At 37.8% G+C, this 21,395-nt stretch overlaps 1 protein-coding gene across 3 annotated transcripts in view; it reads right to left on the reverse strand.

Annotated features, from left to right (window-relative positions):
- The window catches only part of LAMA2 (laminin subunit alpha 2), a 708,999-nt gene that overhangs the window by 175,102 nt on the left and 512,502 nt on the right, over positions 1-21,395 (reverse strand). For all 3 annotated transcript variants that reach the window (XM_025294565.3, XM_025294564.3, XM_044924246.2), the window contains one exon: positions 10,073-10,266. In XM_025294565.3, the coding sequence (XP_025150350.3) occupies positions 10,073-10,266 (194 nt within the window). The remainder of the gene's footprint in view (positions 1-10,072; positions 10,267-21,395) is intronic.

The following is a 21,395-nucleotide window of genomic DNA, read 5'->3' on the forward strand; positions in this document are numbered from 1 at the left end:
TAAGCAAATAGGGATAAAATGAGTAAATACACATTTCTAACAAAAGAAAAAAGCTGTGTGTTAATGTGTGTTTTAATTTAGTTCTTCTACATTAAGGCCATTGCTTGTCTGTTATATATGGATTAAAAAATTTTTTTAATTTATTTATTTGGCTGTGCTGGGTCTCAGTTGCAGCACATGGGATCTTTCAGTTGCAGCATGTAGCTTTGTGCACGTGGGAGCTAGTTCCCTGACCAGGGACTGAACTCAGGCCCCCTGACTTGGGAGCAAGGAGTCTTAGACACTGGACCACCAGGAAAGTTTCTGGTTATGGATTTTATGTTTCTCTCTTTCCTCTTCAAGAAGAAAGTTTTATATTAGCATTTATTTGAGACTTTAAATGAATTCAGTTATTCTATATTATTTACAGATAAATATCTTCTAAAATAAGAATGTGGCTTCAAGGCCTTTTCTTTTGCCTGTTAGTTCTCTGAATAGAGGGAAAGATTTTCTGTAGATTTTGGATGAGGCTGATAATTTATTCATGTGACAAGTTGTGAGGTATATAAATATTAAATAAAATTATGTACATAAATATATATTTAAAATAAGTTCAATATGGTTCTTGGGCTTCCCTGATAGTTCAGTTGGCAAAGAATCCACCTGCAATGCAGGAGACCCCAGTTCAATTCCTGGGTTGGTAAGATCTGCTGGAGAAGGGATAGGCTGCCCACTCCAGTATTCTTGGGCTTCCTTTGTGGCTCAGCTGGTAAAGAATCCACCTGCAATGCAGAAGACCTGGGTTCGATCCCTGGGTTGGGAAGATCCCCTGGAGAAGGGAATAGCTACCCACTCCAGTATTCTGGCTTGGAGAATTCCATGGTCTGTATAGTTCATGGGGTCACAAAGAGTCAGACATGACTGAGTGACTTTCACTTTCAATATGGTTCAAGTATGGTGTTATCTCTTCAAAAACACAAAGGGAAGCTTTGAAACTACTACACGTAATACTGGGACAATAGCTTTTATCTACACAACATTCATTATATGGCAGACAATATGTTGTGTTTTGACTTTATTATCTCATCCAACGTTCACAGAAATTCTATGGAGTACTCTTAATGCCCTAATTTTAAAGATGAGGAAAATAGCTACAGTCACAGTGTTTACAAATCCATAAATAATGTATTTGAAGGACTTAAAGAGAAGAGAAAATATAAGGTGATTATAAAAGGGGTTTTCTGTGACTTGAAGAGCCTAGAATTAATTATTAAAAACCCCAGAATTTAGCATATCTCATCAGAAATGGAGGAGCTGCACAAAACATCATGCTTTTGAAAAAAATAGTCAAATGATAACCACGATGATAAGAATGGCTAGAATTTACTGAACATCTATTATGCTTAGACTTGTCACCTAATGCACAAGGATTTTATGGATAATGAAATGAGACATAGAAAAGTTAACAAATCAAATGTTACACAACTTTAATGTGGCCAGCCAGAATTCAAAGCCTCTATAAACACTTCATAATAGCATGCTTCCTTGCGTTAGGAGATGGTGTGTTTCAGAGATACCATAAAATAGGAGAAGGTGACTAGACTATCTCATTTATAAGACTTCTAACTTTAATGTAGTGTGATCAATTTTTCTTCAAGGTTAATCAACTTCCTGGATCTTGCAGAGTGAAAATTGTAATCAAATAGCATTTACTCACAAAGCCTGACTGAAAATTAAATAGTGATCCACCTCTTCTGTATGACAGATCAACAACACAACTCCTCAATCTATTAATGGAATGGCTTTTGCAACATGATACACAAACTACTGAGACTTGACAGCCAGTAAGAAAATCATCTGGAATCAGTGATAGTTGCTGTTCTACATTTTTAGCCTGAACGTAGGTCAAGGACACTGGCAACAAGAAACTCAAAACATGTTTCTCAAACAAAACAGGTGCAATAAAGGTGAAAGGAAGGTGAACAGCAATTACTTTTATAGCTACTCTGATGCCTGGATTTGAATAACATGCCCTGGTTTAATTACAGAAAACTATAGTAGACATGTATGTGTGTGATTAGTCATGTTCCACTCTTTGCAACCCCATGGCCTGTAGCCCACCAGGCTCCTCTGTCCATGGCATTTCACAGACAAGAATAATAGAGTGGGTTGCCATTTCCTACTCTAGGGGACCTTCCCAACCCAGGGATCAAACCCATGTCTCTTGTTTTTCCTGCATTGGCAGGCAGATTCTTTGCCACTGTGCCATACTGGTCTTTGAATAGGAATTAGGACTTGGGGATTAAATAGAGACAGATGGAGGATGGTATTTAAAAGGCTAGGATGGAGGGTGATCACAAGTCTAACAAACAAAACCTCATTCATTAAATAGCAAATGAAGGTCAACTGATGGTTTTTCATCATCTTTCATTATAGAAAGTCTCATTTTCTTTACAGTGATCAACCACTTCCACTATTTTGTCCCTGCTCTCATATATATGGAACATATATACTAACTGGTATTACTAATCATCTTTGAGTATAAGAGTACTGCAGTGCTCTAGTGATAATATATGAAGGCCTCTGCATTACTGTGATAGATTCTTGCTAACAGCTGGCTATTAAAAGTAATAGTCCAAATAAAATAACTAAAACAAAGACCTACTATATAGCACAGGGAATTATACTCAACAATAACCTGTAAGGGAAAAGATAAAAAAGATTCATATTTTATATGTATTTTATACATATATATATAAACTGAATCATGGGCTTCCATGGTGGCTCAGTAGTAAAGAATCTGCCTGCAAAGCAGGAGATATAGGTTTAATCCCTGGGTTGGGAAGATCCCCTGGAGAAGGAAATGGCAACCCACTCTAGTATTCTTGCCTGGGAAATCCCATGGACAGAGGAGCCTGGTGGACTGCAGTCTGTGGGGTCTCAAAAGAGCTGGATATGGCTTAGTGTCTAAACAACAACAATAAACTGAAGCACTGTGCTGTACACCTGAAACTGACTTGCCATTGTAAACCAACAACATTTCAATAAAATAAAGACAATAATCTATATAAAGACATCACTTTGCCAACAAAGGTCTGTCTAGTCAAAGCTATGGTTTTTCCAGTAGTCATGTATGGATGTGAGAGCTGGACCATAAAGAAGACTGAGTGCCAAAGAATTGATTCTTTCAAACTGTGATGTTGGAGAAGACCCCTGAGAGTCCCTTGGACTGCCAGGAGATACAACCAGTCAGTCCTAAAGGAGATCAACCCTGAATATTCTTTGGAAGTACTGATGCTGAAGCTGAAGTTCCAATACTTTGGCCACCTGATGCGAAGAGCCGATTCATTGGAAAAGACCCTGATGTCGGTCCAGATTGAAGGCAGGAGGAGAGGGGGAAGACAGATGACCAGACGGTTGGATGGCATCACCGACTCAACAGACAGGAGTTGAGCAAGCTCTGAGAGTTGGTGAAGGACAGGGAAGTCTGGTGTGCTGCTGTCCATGGGGTCGCAAAGAGTCTGACACAACTGAATCACTGAGCAACAACAACGAGACTAAGGTAGGAAAAGACTTCAAACCTTGGGTTTTACCAAGTGTCTGGAAAGTGCGTATTTTACAGAGTTAGTGTGTTATAATATTTAGCTAGGCTTACCTTATGAGGTAAAAACAGTTCATGATTGCTTTTGCAATGTTAGCTTTGCTTAACTTTCACTTTCAATATGGTTCAAGTATGGTGTATCTCTTCAAAAAACAAAGGGAAGCTTTGAAACTACTACATGTAATAATGGGACAATAGCTTTTATCTACACAACATCCATTATATGGCAGACAATATGTTGTGTCTTGACTTCATTATCTCATCCAATGTTCACAGAAATTCTATGAAGTGAGTACTCTTAATGCCCTAATTTTAAAGATGAGAAAAATAGCTACAGTCACAGTGCTTTGCTTAAGCATCATCTTAAATTTTATATTTTAGATAATTTGTAACTATAAATAAGTGCTGATATACTCCTAATATTTCATACATATTGAATATAAATAGAAAGCATCAATTTGATATTTATAAAATATTTCAGGCACTCTTTATGGAATGACATCTTGCCAATAGCTACTAATTTTGATTTCTGTTCTTTAAGAGAGTAATGTATTTTACTACACCACTCATAATCTATTTTCAACATCACATGAGTTGCTCAGTGTTAACTACTAGTCTAGACTCTTGTGACCCCATGGACTGTAGTCCACCAGGCTTCTCTGTCCATGGAATTCCCTAGGCAAGAATGCTGGAGTGGGTTGCCATTCCCTTCTCCAGGGGATCTTCCCATCCCAGGGACCGAACCTGGTCTCCTGCATTACAGATTCTTTACCACTTCAGCCACCAGGGGAGCCCCAAATAGGACATAAACAGATCCAAATTTTGTGTTTTCCAATATAAAACTTTACTATTAAATAAACAATGGTTTTCTTGCTCAGTCTCAAGTTTCAGAAAGGCAGGTGGTTGGTCTCATTTTATAAAATGACATATAAATTACAAATGAGGCTGAAAAAAGAGGTTGGATTTGTATTAACCTAACTCACTAAGGTGGAGAAGGCAATGGCACCCCACTCCAATACTCTTGCCTGGAAAATCCCAAGGACAGAGGAGGCTGGTAGGCTGCAGTCCATGGGGTCACTAGGAGTCATACACAACTGAGCGACTTCACTTTGACTTTTCACTTTCACACATTGGAGAAGGAAATGGCAACCCACTCCAGTGTTCTTGCCTGGAGAATCCCAGGGACAGGGGAGCCTGGTGAGCTGCCGTCTATGGGGTTGCACAGAGTCGGACATGACTGAAGTGATGCAGCAGCAGCAGCAGCAACTCACTAAGGAGAGGCTCTCATTTGGGAACTCCAATAAGATCTATTCAGGACTCATCAGTGTCTAAAAGGAAGAACACACTACAGAGCTGTCTCCAGTTAGTCTCATTAGGAAAAAAATACAAAGGCCTTAAAGAAATCTGAGTGCCAGTTATTGTGTCTTTTCACCTGCATGGAGGGACTGCAAGGACTTCACTTGGCAATCTCTGATGAATAAGAATCTACCATAACTACCACAATGTTTTAAATCTTAGAGAGTCTCAATGGTTAGCAGAGGAAAAAAAATGTATGTACCTACTGCTGCTGCTGCTGCTGCTGCAGCTACTGCTGTGTCGCTTCGATCGTGTCCGACTCTGTGCAACCCCATAGACGGCAGCCCACCAGGCTCTGCCATCCCTGGGAATCTCCAGGCAAGAACACTGGAGTGGGTTGCCATTTCCTTCTCCAATGCATGAAAGTGAAAAGTGAAAATGAAGTTGCTCAGTCGTGTCCGACTCTTAGCGACCCCGTGGACTGCAGCCCACCAGGCTCCTCCTCCATCCATGGGATTTTCCAGGCAAGAGTACTGGAGTAGGGTGCCATTGCCTTCTCCGATGTACCTATTGACTTTACATATATTAAATTTTTTTTCATTTTATTTTTTTAGCCCATCTTATCTTTATTCTTTCTTGAGGGAACATGGGCTTTAAGCCCAGAAGAAGTAAATGAATAATGAATTGAATTAACTAATGTTGACTATATTGGGAAAACCATGTTTGCTCTTTGTGTCTCAGATTAACAATCAGCGGAGAGGTTAAGAAAGTAATATTTGCAAGACAGACCTACGTTCAAACCACAACTCTGTTGAATAGTCAGGGTGAACCTTGGAGAAGTGACTTAAATCATCTAAATTCAGGTTTTAAAAAATCACACTGATGTTAAAAAATAACATGTGGGGATGTTGCAAAAATTAAGTGCTTACTGTCATTTCTGACAAATGGTAGTCTTTCAATATGGGTGAATTGCTAAAGAATTGAACCATGTTGGGTGAAAGGGGCTTTAGGGGATGCCTGAGATTGAAGACAGACACAATGGTTAGGTATGCCTGAGTATTAGTTGGCTTGTGGGGTTGATAATGTTGGTAGATTGAATCTGGATAATTATGATAAATTCTGGTATCTCCTAATAAGGGCACAGATTATTTGTGTAAATTCTTCATGATAGTAATGGAATGTCCCTATATAAAATAGCTGTGTCCTACAAGAAATTCACTACTATATTTTGGATCCAATAAAACCCTACCTTTCTTGTAGTTGTTTAGTTGGTAAGTCATGTCTGACTCTTTTGTGACCCCATGGACTGTAGCCTGCCAGGCTCCTCTGTTGGATTTCCCAGGTAGGAATACTGGAGTGGATTGCCATTTCCTTCTCCAGGGACTCTTTCTGACCCAGGAATCGAACCTATGACTTCTACATTGGCAGGTGGATTCTTTACCACTGAGTTATCAGAAAATTCTGAAACCCTAGCTTGCTCACTGGCAATTATCTGTGCCAGCTACAAATTTTTTTTTTTTTTTTGAAAAGTAGGTAGTCAAGGAAAGCTCTTTCATGATTTCTGCATTTTCTCTGTCTTCTTTACAGCATAATTTAAAATTATTCGCTAAATAAATTAAGAGCATAAACTATACAGGGAATATATAAATTATTTCCAACAATATGCAGTTCACCTGAGATACTACAATGATCATGTGTAGGTCATGCCTAGGTAATTTATTTGTTAAATAAATTAAGAGCATAAGCAATAGTTAGAACCAGACATGGAACAACAGACTGATTCCAAATTGGGAAAGGAGTACATCAAGTCTGTATGTTGTCACCCTGCTTAAATTTAACTTACATGCAGAGTACATCTGGTGAAATGCCAGGCTGGATGAAGCACAAGCTGGAATCAAGATTGCTGGGAGAAATGTCAATAACGTCAGATATGCATATGACACCACACTTATGGCAGAAAGCAAAGAAGAACTAAAGAGCCTCTCGAAAGTGAAAGAGGACAGTGAAAAAGTTGGTTTAAAACTCAACATCAAAAAACTAAGATTATGACATATAATCTTGCCATCACTTCATGGCAAATAGATGGGGAAACAATGGAAATAGTGACAGACTTTCTTTTCTTGGCCTCCAAAATCACTGCAGATGGTGACTGTAGCCATGAAATGAGAAGATGCTTACTCCTTGGAAGCAAAGCTGTGACAAACCTAGACAGTGTATTCAAAAGCAGAGACATTATTATGCTGACAAAGGTCCGTCTAGTCAAAGCTATGGTTTTTCCAGTAGTCATGTATGGATGTGAGAGTTGGATCATAAAGAAAGCTGAGCACCAAAGAATTGATGCTTCTCAAATATGGTGTTGGAGAAGACTCCTGAGAGTCCCTTGGACTGCAAGGAGATCCAACCAGTCAATCCTAAGGGAAATCAGTCCTGAATATTCATTGGAAGGACTGATGCTGAAGCTGAAACTCCAATACTTTGGCCACCTGATGTGAAGATCTGACTCACTGGAAAGATTCTGATGCTGGGGAAGACTGAAGGTGGGAGGAGAAGGGGATGACACAGGATGAGATGGCTTGATGGCCTCACTGACTCAATGGACATGAGTTTCAGGAAGCTCTTGGAGTTGGTGAAGGACAGGGAATCCTGGCATGCTGCAGTCCATGGGGACACAGAGTCAGACATGACTGAGCGACTGAACTCACTGACTGACTGAAGAGCATAAACTCTACAGAGAGTGCATAAATTCTTTCTACCCATATGTGGCTCACCTGAGATACTGCAATGATCATTTCCTGGTGCATTTTTTAAAAAAATATACACATCCAGGATGTGGGCCAAATTAAACTGTATTTTCTAAAGAATCAGCCAAAGAGAGAAAAACTAACTATACAATACATGCTACTAATGATTTGAGTTTTAACTTATTTCTATCAAATGTGACAAACATCTTATTTTTATAGTCAGCACAGATTAACAGCACTATTTTATCTCTTTTCTTCATTGAAGTAACATGGTCTCCAGGCTCTGAAGAAGGTTTTATTTGTATCAGAGGACACTTTTCTTACTACATAAATATTCTCTTGCCAGAATCAAGCTACTTCATCCACTCTCACTCATGAGCATTATAAAATTCTACTATAGTCATATGTGACAAAACAGGACCAGCAGATCAATGTACTAGGTGAATCCATTCTTTGGTTTCTTGCTCTAAGTTAGCTTAAGGATTTAGAAAGAAGGAAAGGAAGAAGTAAAACTATCACTATTCGCAGATGACATGATGCTTTATATAGAAAATCCTAAAGACACTGGCAAAAAACTATTTGAACTCATTAATGAATTCAGTCAAGTGGCAGGATACAAAATTAATATCCAGAAATCTGTTGTGTTTCTGTACCCTAACTACAAACTATGAGAAGAGAAATTAAGAAAACAATCCCATTTACAAATGCATCAAAAAGAATAAATCTAAAGAGATAAAAGGCTTCTACTTGTAAAAATATATGACATTGATTAAAAAAAATTGAAGACAGCACAAAAAATGGAAAGATATACTGTGCTTATGGATTGGAAGGATAAATATTGCTTAAATGACCATACTAGGCAAGGCAATCTACAGATTCAGTGCAATCCCTATCAAAATACAATGACATTTTCCACAGAATTAGAAAAAATAATTATAAAATTTGTATGGAAAAACAAAAGACTCTAAAGGGCCAATATAATTTTGTGAAAGACCAGAGCTGGAGGGATCATGCTCCCTGACTTTAGACTATACTACAGAGCTACATTTATCAAAAGAATATGGTACTGGTACAAAAACATACATAGACATCAATACAACAAGATAGAAAGCAAACAAACCATGAACTCATAGAAAAAGAGATCAGATTTTTCTGATCTCACCCCTAGAAAATTAATTAATTTAAAATTCAAGGTCTGTTAGATTAACATTTAGGTTATGAATATGTATTATTTAGTTGAATATCTCCATGTTAATACTTAACTTTAATAACAATATTAAACCCCGTTGTATTATACTGGAAGTCCATGCAATTATCATTAAAATATGCCATTTTACTTAAGAAGAGTGAATATGTATATACCAATAACTGAATATGATAATGTTAATGTGTATTACATATTACACTTTATCTCCTCCCATCAAACTTGACATTTATTTTTATTTTAAATGCAATATGAAATACACAGAAAAGAAGAAGTTTAAAAATTATATTCCTAAATATACCCAGTCTTTACCTTTTGGCAGATCTAAAAAGCCAGGCTTAGTTTTGAGGTAACTCATAAAATTAGAGCACAAACAAAAATTCTAGTGAAAATGTTATTAAGCTTCAGACACACACAAGATGTTAAAACCAGAAATACAAGCATATGTAAATACACTAAAATACGTAAATATTGAAATAAAAAGCACTTAAATAATTTCTACTTATATTTGTTAGAAAGAATTAAGACCAATATTATAAATTTCCTCAAGGAAAAGAATATACCATAGTATAATGGTCCTCCCTATATTTATGAATAACCTTTTTAGATTATATAAGATCTAAGAATTATATTTAATACTGATAGTCAATGTACACTCAGGATGGCATTATTGAATCCAGAAGCAGTTATTAAAACAAAGGGAAACATGCGAGTAGAAACCCTTAAGGTCATTGCACTGCTTCCAGGTTCTGTAGTGCAAGGGAAAGTTAAGAAGAAGGATGCCCATGGATTTATGTAAACTCAGAAAAGCCAGTTGCACTTCAAGGGTTACAGTGCCTGTCCATTTGATTACAAATTCAAGAGGATTCTAAAAAAAATTTAACAAACCCAGACCTTTAATCCGTCACAAAGGCAATGTCAGCTTTAGGTAAAACTGCAAACTCTTAGATGGGCAAAACAAAATAGAATCTGCCTCCGGGAACTTTGCTGTAGGTCTTCAATGAACTGACTAAGCATGCTGAGGATTTTCTCAGCTGTTCTTGGCTCAGCAGGATGGAGACAAAACAGCAGGCAAACAGCAGAAGGTGGACAGAAAGTGTCAGGGAGAATGAAGAGTAGCAGTAGCTATTGAAAAACAAGGGAAACACTAGCTATTGAAAAATAAGAAAAAAAAAATCAATCTTTCTCACTGGAAATGAGATAGAAATGGAACCAAGCCCCCAGAACCAATAATCAAGTTAGTATACGTACACACACACTCCATGCCCTCGCGCGCATGCCCCTGTTCACAGCCGTCACACTTCGGCCCCGTGGCTCCAGGTCGGCACGTGCAGATCCCCATGACAGGGTCACAGGGGACAGGCAGTGAGCCATGGGGGTCACACTCACATTCTTGGCAGGAGCCTCCAGGGCTGCTTGGGCTGCCGGTATAGCCAGGGGCACACCTGAATTTAAACAATGACAATGCAAAGGAGATTAATAGTAAGTCATGTCTCGAAATTGTTGTTGTTGTGTGTGTGTTGTTGTGAATGAAACAAAATTGATAGCAAAAGTCAATAGATCAGGGGTTAAAAAACTTTCCTGCAAAGAGCTAGATAGTAAACACTGCAGGCTTTGTAGGTCAAGAGGCAAAATCAAACTCATGCAGTGAAAGAGAAAGAAATTTTCAAACATTTTTGGCTGAAGGAATTCACATCAGAATATTAATCAAGTATAAATTGTTTTATAATAATCTACTAATGGAATTCTTGTCAAGGTATCAAATTTACATGCATGGGTACAAAGTCACTTCAGTCATGTCCAACTCTGTGTGACCCCATGGACTGTAGACCACCAGGCTCCTCTGTCCATGGAATTCTTCAGGCAAGAATACTGGAGGGGGTTGTTGTTTCCTTCTCCACAAATTTACATAACTGGGGCTAAATATTTAGTATTCTCTATTAGCTAAGTCTGCCTGTAACAAGCATTTGCAGCTTGGGTGCCATACAGAAATAGGCAATGGGCCCACTACTACTCTAAGTAACAAAAAAAATTTTTGAAGTCTTCATTTTTAAATTAGAAATGAATAAAAATTTACATTGATTTCTGGGCTTACCTAGATGCATTCATTTTAGGGGTCAAAATGACCAAATAATTCAAATTATTAATTTTACTAATGAGAAAAAGGAAGCAAATGGCAATAAATGGCTTCATTTTCTATTTAATTCTTTCCTTTTGATCACATCTTTCTCAAGATAGATTTTTTATTGTGTCCCTCTGGAAGTGGATTATTTGATATAAATAAAATATGTAACACCAACTTCAGAAATTCTACAGGAAATCCAACTGAATGAACCCCAAATGCCAACTGTTCGTCAATCTTCTACCCTTCAGTGAAACAATTCACTTAAGTATATGTTGGTTATGTTACTGTAAGTTTGTGTGCTAAGTTGCTTCAGTTGTTTCCGACTATTTGAGACCCCATGGACTGTAGCCCACCAGATTCCTCTGTCCATGGGATTCTCCAGGCAAGAATACTGGAGTGGGTTGCCATGCCCTTCTCCAGGGGATCTTCCTGACCCAGCAATCAAACCCACATCTCTTAAGGCTCCTGCCCTGGCAGGCAGGGTCTTTACCACTAGCACCACCTGGGAAGCCCAAGTAAGTTGGGTAACTTTTAAGAGATGCTGACAAAAGACTATATGCTCTGATTTACCAAGGATGGTCCCAGATTGCCTGTTGTCCTGGCTTAAGTGTTAAAAACAGAGTCTCTCAGTTTCCTGGATAACACAATAAATTATATATATGTAGTTCAGCCTGAATATAATCAACAGCTAGCAAAGTAATGCTCAAAATTCTCCAAGCCAGGCAACATGTACTGTTGCAACATACCTGGCTTGTACTCCAGGCAACAATACTCCAATCAACAGTACATGAACTGTGAACTTCCAGATGTTCAAGCCGGATTTAGAAAAGGCAGAGGAACCAGAGATCAAATTGTCATCTGTTGGATCATCGAGAAAGCAAGAGAGTTCCAGAAAAGCATCTACTTCTGCTTTATTGACTATGCCAAGGCCTTTGACTGTGTGGATCACAACAAACTGTGAAAAATTCTTCAAGAGATGGGAATACCAGACCACCTGACCTGCCTCTTGAGAAATCTGTATGCAGGTCAAGAAGCAACAGTTAGAACTGGACATGGAACAACAGACTGGTTCCAAATCGGGAAGGGAGTATGTCAAGGCTATATATTGTTACCCTGCTTATTTAACTTATATGAAGAGTAAATCATGGGAAATGCTGGACTGGATGAATCACAAGCTGGAATCAGGATTGCTGGGAGAAATGTCAATAACCTCAGATATGAAGATGACACCTCCCTTATGGCAGAAAGTAAAGAAGAACTAAAGAGCTTCTTGATGAAAGTGAAAGAGGAGAATGAAACAGTTGGCTGAAAACTGAACATTCAGAAAGTTTAGATCATGGCATCTGGTCCCATCCCTTCGTGGAAAATAGATGAGGGAATAGTAGAAACAGTGACAGACTTTAATTTTTTGGCTCCAAAATCACTGCAGATGGTGACTGCAGCCATGAAATTAAAAGATGCTTGCTCCTTGGAAGAAAAGTTATGACCAACCTAGACAGCATATTAAAAAGTAGAGACATTACTTTACCAAAAAAGGTCTGTCTAGTCAAAGCTATGGTTTTTCCAGTGGTCATGTATGGATGTGAGAGTTGGCCTATAAAGAAAGCTGAGTGCTGAAGAATTGATGCTTTTGAACTGTGGTGTTGGAGAAGACTCTTGAGAGTCCCTTGGACTGCAAGGAGATCTAACTAGTTCATCCTAAAGGAAATCGGTCCTGAATATTCACTGGAAGGACTGATGCTGCAGCTGAAACTCCAATACTTTGGCCACCTGATGCAAAGACTCATTGGAAAAGACCCCGATGCTGGGAAAGATTGAAGGCAGGAGGAGAAAGGGACAACAGAGGATGAGATGGCTGGATGGCATCACCGACTAAATGGGTATGAGTTTGTGTAAACTCTGGGAGTTGGTGTTGGACAGGGAGGCCTGGCTTGCTGCAGTCTACGGGGTTACAAAGAGTTGGACACAACTGAGCGACTGAACTGAACTGAAGGATGTTTGTTCAAGAGGCAAACAGAGAAGGAAGACGAGAGACAGTAGGAGATTTAATCCAAAAGTTGTAAACGCTAGCCAAATAATCCTGGACCATCTTTAGTGTAGAAATTTGCACAGCTGACTGTGAATGTTAATTCTTCCTTGTGCTGGTTAGAAAAAGTAAAGTGAGAAGAAAATTATCTGTAACGTTAGGTTTTTATGCATTTATCATTTTAATATTTTATTTCCAATGTACTATTACAAATGCCCAATAAAGTATCATTAAATAAGTTCACTTAAATTGTTTCTTAACATTTGCTGGTGAAAGAATTCAATTCCAAACAGGTTCAGATTGATTAAATGTTCAAAGAGTTTATTATAAGAGTAACAGAGATAAAGCATGGGTAGTGGTTTCTATGATATAGGGACACTCAAGACATTTAAGCAGCTTTAGACCTGATGAGTTTGGGCAGGTCATAAGGTGATTTAAATCATTTAAGATGCTCTCAGAAGTGAAACAAATTTATTTGGAAGGTTACAATAAAAATTTAAGCAAGACCTTTAGTTTAATTTAGCTGAATGAAAGTAATTTTTCAGGGAAATACAGCCTGATCATTTATATGTTAGAAATGATGAATGTGGAGCTGTAACAACATTTGAGAAGTGCAAAAACTATTCAAGCCATTCCCATCTGATAGCATATAACCCTGCTCATCTCTGTGCTATACAAACTGTTAACTCTTATTGATTAAACATTTATGGATAATAAACATATAAATTTTCTATAATCACTCTAGCTAAGGACAATAATTGTCACTTCAGCATACCCTTTCAATCTCTTCTATATACATGCTTTTATAGATAGTGGAAACTCCAATTTATAAATGTAGCTATAGTATCAAACTTTTTTCATAAATTATGCCAGATAATCCTCTTGGTGTCCAGGGATGTTTTTAGTTGTCCTCCTACTGGTGTTTACTGGGGCATTAAATGGATTATAGGCCTTAAGCATGAATCCTACAGCACATTGGTGGACATGAAAAAATATATATATATTCAAATGATGTATATATCTCCACAACAAATAGCAATATTTTGGATTTTGCCTGCTTTTAGTTATTTCATTGCTACTAATTTCTGTTGGCATGAAAACTGTGAATGTTTTATATACATACTATATATATATATATGCAAGTAGTGAATATTTTTTGTGTTTAGAGTTACAGAATTATTGAGAAATATATTTTACAAACTTATAGAAACTGCACTGGACTTTATAAACATATGTTTAACTATATAGTTATCTATTTATTTCCATGGGCTTCCCAGGTAGCTCAGCTGGTAAAGAATTCTCCTTCAATGCAGGAGACCCCGCTTCGATTCCTGGGTTGGGAAGTTCCCCTAGAGAAGGGATAGGCTACACACTCCAATATTCTTGGGCTTCCCCGGTGTCTCAGATGGTAAAGAAACCACCTGCAATGTGGGAGACCTGGATTCGATCCCTGGGTTGGGAAGACGCCCTAAACGAGGGCACAGCAACCCTCTCCAGTATTCTTGCCTGGAGAATTCTCATGGACAGAGGAGGCTGGCGGGCCACAGTTCATGGGGTGGTAAAGAGTCAGACACAACTGAGCTACTAAGCACATTTATTTCCATTATTAACATATCATTTCTGGTTATAGTAAAAGAAGATTCTTAAATGGGTGATGATAAAATTAATATTGGTTTATATTTTCAAAGAGATTCATAATTTAAGAAAGCTCATAGAAGAATTCAGCCAAGGAGTGGGTAAAGCAAGAAATGGAGAAGAAAGGATTCAAGCAATGGCGTGATTCCAGGTAAGTTCCAGTCTTAGCCCAATCCAGGGAAAGGTCTGGAGCATAAATAACATCTCAAGATTTGTTCAGCTTTGGGGAAAAGGAGCTGGACTTTTGTACTCACACACTAATGAGTTACTGGACCACTAGAGAAAGGGGTTGGGGTAAATCTCAGGCCTTTTTGCCTCTCCTATGGGAGAGGAGACTATGTAGGTTCTCAAATAGGGTATCCTCTACATACCTGATCTTCACAATGTCATTGTAAAGTAGGTACAACATGAAAAAAAAAAAAAAAAGAACTATTCTGATATTATACACGACAAAAGTGGGACCCAGAAAAGTCTGTGGAGCTCAGTTATGTCCACAATTCTTTATAAAACTTTATATTGCTATCAATTATGCTACAATTGTCATGTGTTTAAAGTTAATAGCTAATATTAGTTGCCCTCTGTTACTTTATGAATAATAAAGCCTACTAAAATGGTGGTGATAAATTTGAGTATCCAAGATAGTACTGACCTTATAGAAAATAATGAATCCAGAAAATATAAATTACACTCTTCCTAAACAGTCTAGAACTGTTTCTTTTTTTTCCCCACTTAACTTTTATTTCTTTTCTTTTTTAAAAATTAATTTATTTTAAATGGAGGCTAATTATTTCATAATATTGTGGTGGTTTTTACCATACATTAATATGAATCAGCCACAGGTATACATGTATCCCCTCGTCCCGAACCTCCCCCCCACCTCCCTCCCCATCCCATCCCTCTGGGTTGTCCCAGCGCACTGGCTTCGAATGCCCTGTTTCATGCATCAAACTTGGACTGGTGATCTATTTCACATATGGTAATATACATGCTTCAATGCTATTCTCTCAAATCATCCCACCCTCGCCTTCTCCCACAGAGTCCAAAAGTTTGTTCTTTATATCTGTGTCTTTTCTGCTGTCTTGTATATAGGGTCATTGATAACATCTTTCCAAATTCCACATAAATGCATTAATATCCTGTATTGGTGTTTTTCTCTATGATTTACTTCACTGTGTATATAGGCTCCAGTTTCATCCACCTCATTAGAACTGACTCAAATGAGTTCTTCTTAATAGCTGAGTAATATTACATTGTGTATATGTACCACAACTTTCTTATCAATTCGTCTGCAGATGGACATCTAGGCTGCTTGCATGTCCTAGCTATTGTAAACAGTGCTGCGATGAACATTGGGGTACATGTGTCTCTTTCAATTCTGGTTTCCTCAGTGTGTATGCCCAGCAGTGGGACGGCTGGGTCATATAGCAGTTCTATTTCTAGTTTTTTAAGGAATCTCCACACTGTTCTCCATATTGGCTGTCTTAGTTTACATTCCCACCAACAGTGTAAGAGGGTTCCCTTTTCTCCACACCCACTCCAGCATTTATTGTTTGTAGACTTTTGGATAGCAGCCAGTCTGACTGGTGTGGGGTGGTACCTCATTGTGGTTTTGATTTGAATTTCTCTGATAATGAGTGATGTTGAGCATCTTGTCATATGTTTGTTAGCCAACTGTATGTCATCTATGGAGAAATGTCTCTTTAGTCCTTTGGCCCAGTTTTTGATTGGGTTATTTATTTTTCTGGTATTGAGCTGCATGAGCTGCTTGTATATTTTTGAGATTAATTCTTTATCAGTTGCTTCATTTGCTACTATTTTCTCCCATTCTGGAAGCTGTCTTTTCACCTTGCTTATAGTTTCCTTCACTGTGCAAAAGTTTTTAAGTTTAATAAGGTGCCATTTGTTTATTTTTGTTTTTATTTCCATTACTCTGGAAGGTGGGTCATAGAGGATCTTGCTGTAATTTATGTCAGAGTGTTCTGCCTATATTTTCCCCTAGGAGTTTTATAGTTTCTAGTCTTACATTTAGATTTTTAATCCATTTTGAGTTTATTTTTGTGTGCAGGGTCAGAAAATATTCTAGATTCATTTGTTTACAGGTGGTTGACCAGTTTTTCCAGCACTACTTGTTAAATGGATTGTCTTTCCTCCATTGTATATTTTTGCCTCCTTTGTCAAAGACAAGGTGTCTTTGACACCTAGGTGTGTGAATTTATCTCTGGGCTTTCTAGTTTGTTCCATTGGCCTATATTTCTATCTTTGTGCCAGTACCATACTGTTTGGAAGACTGCAGCTTTGTAGTATAGTCTGAAGTCAGGCAGGTTGATTCCTCTAGTTCCATTCTTCTTTCTCAAGATTGCTTTGGTGATTCGAGGTTTTTTTTGTATTTCCATACAAATTGTGAAATTATTTGTTCTAGTTCTATGAAAAATACCATTGGTAGCTTAATAGGGATTCCACTGAATCTACAGATTGCTTTAGGTAGTATGCTCATTTTCACTATATCAATTCTTCTGATCCATGAACATGGTATATTTCTCCATCTATTTGTGTCATTTCTGATTTTTTTCATCAGTGTTTTATAGCTTTCTATATATAGGTATTTTGTTTCTTTAGGTAAATTTATTCCTAAGTATTTTATTCTTTTCATTGCAATGGTGAATGAGATTGTTTCCTTAAATTCTCTTTCTGCTTTCTCATTATTAGTGTATAGGAATGTATGGGACTTCTGTGTATTCATTTTATATCCTGCAAGTTTACTATATTCATTGATTAGCTCTAGTAATTTTCTGGTGGTGTATTTAGGGTTTTCTATGTAGAGGATCATGTCATCTGCAAACAGTGAGAGTTTTACTTCTTTTCCAATCTGGATTCCTTTTATTTCTTTTTCTGCTCTGATTGCTGTGGCTAAAACTTCCAAAGCTATGTTGAATAGTAGTGGTGAAAGTGGGCATCCTTTTCTTGTTCCTGACTTTAGGGGAAATGTTTTCAATTTTTTGCCATTAAGGATAATGTTTGCTGTGCATTTATCATGTATAGCTTTTATTATGTTGAGGTATGTTGCTTCTATGCTTGCTTTCTGGAGAGTTTTTATCATAAATGGATGTTGAATTTTGTCAAAGGCTTTCTCTGCATCTATTGAGATAATCATATAGTTTTTATCTTTCAATTTGTCAATGTGGTGTATACATTGATTTGTAAAGAAGAATCCTTGCATCTCTGGGATTAAGCCCACTTGGTCATGATGTATGATCTTTTTAATATGTTGTTGGATTCTGTTTGCTAGAGATTTGTTGAGGATTTTTGCATCTATGTTCATCAGTGATATTGGCCTGTAGTTTTCTTTTTCTGTGGCACCTTTGTCTGGTTTTGGTATTAGGGTGATGATGGCCTCATAAAATGAGTTTGGGAGTTTACCCTCCTCTGCAATTTTCTGGAAGAGTTTGAGTAGGATTGGTGTTAGCTCTTCTCTGAATTTTTGGTAGAATTCACCTGTGAAGTCATCTGGTCCTGGGCTTTTGTTTGTTGGAAGTTTTTTGATTACAGTTTCAATTTCCATGCTTATGATGAATCTGTTAAGATTTTCTGTTTCTTCCTGGTTCAGTTTTGGAAGGTTATACTTTTCTAAGAATTCATCCATTTCTTCCAAGTTGTCCATTTTATTGGCACATCGTTGCTGACAGTAGTCTCAAGATCCTTTGTATTTCTGTGTTGTCTTCTGTGATTTCTCCATTTTCATTTCTAATTTTGTTGATTTGATTCTTCTCCCTTTTTCTCTTGATGAATCTGGCTAATGGTTTGTCTATTTTATATATCTTCTCAAAGAACCAGTTTTTAGTTTTCTTGATTCTTGCTATAGTCTCCTTTGTTTCTTTTTCATGTATTTCTGCTGTGATTTTTATGATTTCTTTCCTTCTACTAACCCTGGGTTTCTTCATTTCTCTTTTTTCTAGTTGCTTTAGGTGTAAAGTTAGGTTATTTATTTGATTTTTCCCTTGCTTATTGAGGTAAGCTTGTATTGCTATGAACCTTCCTCTTAGCACTGCTTTTACTGAATCCCATAGGTTTTGGGTTGTCATGTTTTCATTTTCATTTGTTTCTATGCATATTTTGATTTCTTTTTGTGATTTGTGAGTTATTCAGAAGTGTGTTGTTTAGCCTCCATCTGTTTGTATTTTTAATAGTATTTTTTCCTGTAGTTGACATCTAATCTTACTGCATTGTGATCAGAAATGATACTTGAAATGATTTCAATTTTTTTGAATTTACCAAGGCTAGATTTATGTACTAGGATGTGATTTATCCTGGAGAGTGTTCTGTGTGCACTTGAGAAAAATGTGAAATTCTTTGTTTTTGGGTGAAATGTCCTATAGATATCAATTAGGTCTAACTGGTATCATTTAAAGCTTGTGTTTCCTTGCTAATTTTCTGTTTGGTTGACCTATCCATAGGTGTGAGTAGGGTATTAAAGTTTGCCACTATAATTGTGTTACTGTTAATTTCCCCTTTCACATTTGTTAACATTTGCCTTACGTATCGAGGTACTCCCGGAGAAGGCAATGGCACCCCACTCCAGTACTCTTGCCTAGAAAATCCCATGGATGGAGGAGCCTGGTAGGCTGCAGTCCATGGGGTCCGCTAAGAGTCGGACACGACTGAGCGACTTCACTTTCACTTTTCACTTTCATGCATTGGAGAAGGAAATGGCAACCCACTCCAGTGTTCTTGCCTGGAGAATCCCAGGGACAGGGGAGCCTGGTAGGCTGCTGTCTATGGGGTCACACAGAGTCGGACACGACTGAAGTGACTTAGCATAGCATAGCATAGCATCGAGGTACTCCTATGTTGGGTGTATATATATTTATAATTTTTATATCTTCTTCTTGGATTGATCCTTTGATCATTATGTAGTGTCCTTCTTTGTCTCTTTTCACAGCCTTTATTTCAAAGTCAATTTTATCTGAAATGAGTATTTCTACTCCTGCTTTCTTTTGGTCTCTACTTGCATGAACTATCAATTTCCAGCCCTTCACTTTCAGTCTGTATGTGTCCCGTGGTTTGAGGTGGTCTATTGTATAGGGGTCTTGTTTTTGTACCCATTCAGCCAGTCTTTGTCTTTTGGTTGGGGCATTCAACCCATTTACATTTAAGGTAATTATTGGTAAGTATGATTCCATTGCCATTTACTTTGTTGTTTTGGGTTCCAGTTTATAAATCTTTTCTGTGCTTCCTGTCTAGAGAAGATACTTTAGCATGTGTTGAAGAGCTGATTTGGTGGTGCTGAATTCTCTCAGCTTCTGCTTGTCTATAAAGCTTTTGATTTCTCCTTCATATCTGAATGAGATCCTTACTAAGTACAGTAATCTGGGCTGTAGGCTATTTTCTTTCATCACTTTAAGTATGTCCTGTCATTCCCTTATGGCCTGAAGAGTTTCTATTGAAAGATCAGCCGTTATCCTAATGGGGATCCCCTTGTGTATAATTTGTTGCCTTTCCCATGCTGCTTTTAATATTTGCTCTTTGTGTTTGATATTTGTTATTTTGATTAAGAGTGTCTTGGGGTGTTTTGCCTTGGGTTTATCCTGTTTGGGACTCTCTGGTTTCTTGGACTTGGGTGGCTATTTCCTACCCCATTTTAGGGAAGGATTCAACTATTATCTCCTCAAGTATTTTCTCATGCTCTTTCTTTTTGTCTTCTTCTGGAACACCTATGATTCATTTGTTGGGGTGTTTAACATTGTCCCAAAGGTCTCTGAGGTTGTTCTCATTTCTTTTAATGTTTTTTCTTTTTTAGTCTCTGCTTCATTTATTTCCACCATTATATATTTCACCTCATTTATCCTTTTTTCTGCCTCATTTATTAGAATAAATGTTGGCTCCCTCCAGAGTGCTTTTGATATCAGTATTACATTATTCATTATTGATTGACCCTTCTTTATTTCTTCTAGGTCCTTGCTAAACATTTCTTGCATCTTCTCAATCCTTGTCTCTAGTCTATTTATCTGTAACTCCATTTTGTTTTCAATATTTTGGATCATCTGTACTATCATTATTCTGAATTCTTTTTCAGGAAAACTCCCTATATCCTCTTCTTTTGCTTGGTTTGGTGGGCATTTATCATATTCCTTTACCTGCTGAATATTTCTCTAGCTTTTCATTTTGTTTAGATTGCTGTGTTTGGGGTGCCCTTTTGTAGCCTGGAAGTTTGTGGTTCCTCTTTATTATGGAGCCTGATCCCTGTGGGTGGGGTTGGACTAGGGGCTTGTCAAGGTTTCCTGGTCAGGGGATCTTAAGTCTTTGTTCTGGTGGGTGGAGCCCTTCTCTCTGGAGTACAATGAAGTATCCAGTAGTGGGTTGGGTGTCTATGGGTTTGGCATGGCTTTGGGAAGCCTGTCTTTTAATGCTCAGGGCTGTGTTCCTGCTTTGCTGGAGAATTATTGTCATTATGTCTTGCACTGGAACTTGTTGGCTCTTGGGTGGAGCTTGGTTTCAGTGTAGGTATCGAGATTTTTGGGTGAGCTCTTTTCTATTAATTAGAACCTGGAATCAGGAGTTCTTTGATGTAGAACTGTGTTTCTTAACTTGCCATTTGTATTACAGTTAGCATTCCCTTTAATAATTACAGTTCAGTTCAGTCACTCAGTCGTGGCCAACTCTTTCCCATGGATTGCAGCACGCCAGGCCTCCCTGTCCATCATCAACTCCCAGAATTTACTCAAACTCATGCCCATTGACTCGGTGATACCATCCAGCCATCTCATTCTCTGTTGTCCTCTTCTCTTCCTGCC

Source organism: Bubalus bubalis, chromosome 10 (assembly GCF_019923935.1).
Source record: "Bubalus bubalis isolate 160015118507 breed Murrah chromosome 10, NDDB_SH_1, whole genome shotgun sequence".
Lineage (NCBI taxonomy): Eukaryota > Metazoa > Chordata > Mammalia > Artiodactyla > Bovidae > Bubalus > Bubalus bubalis.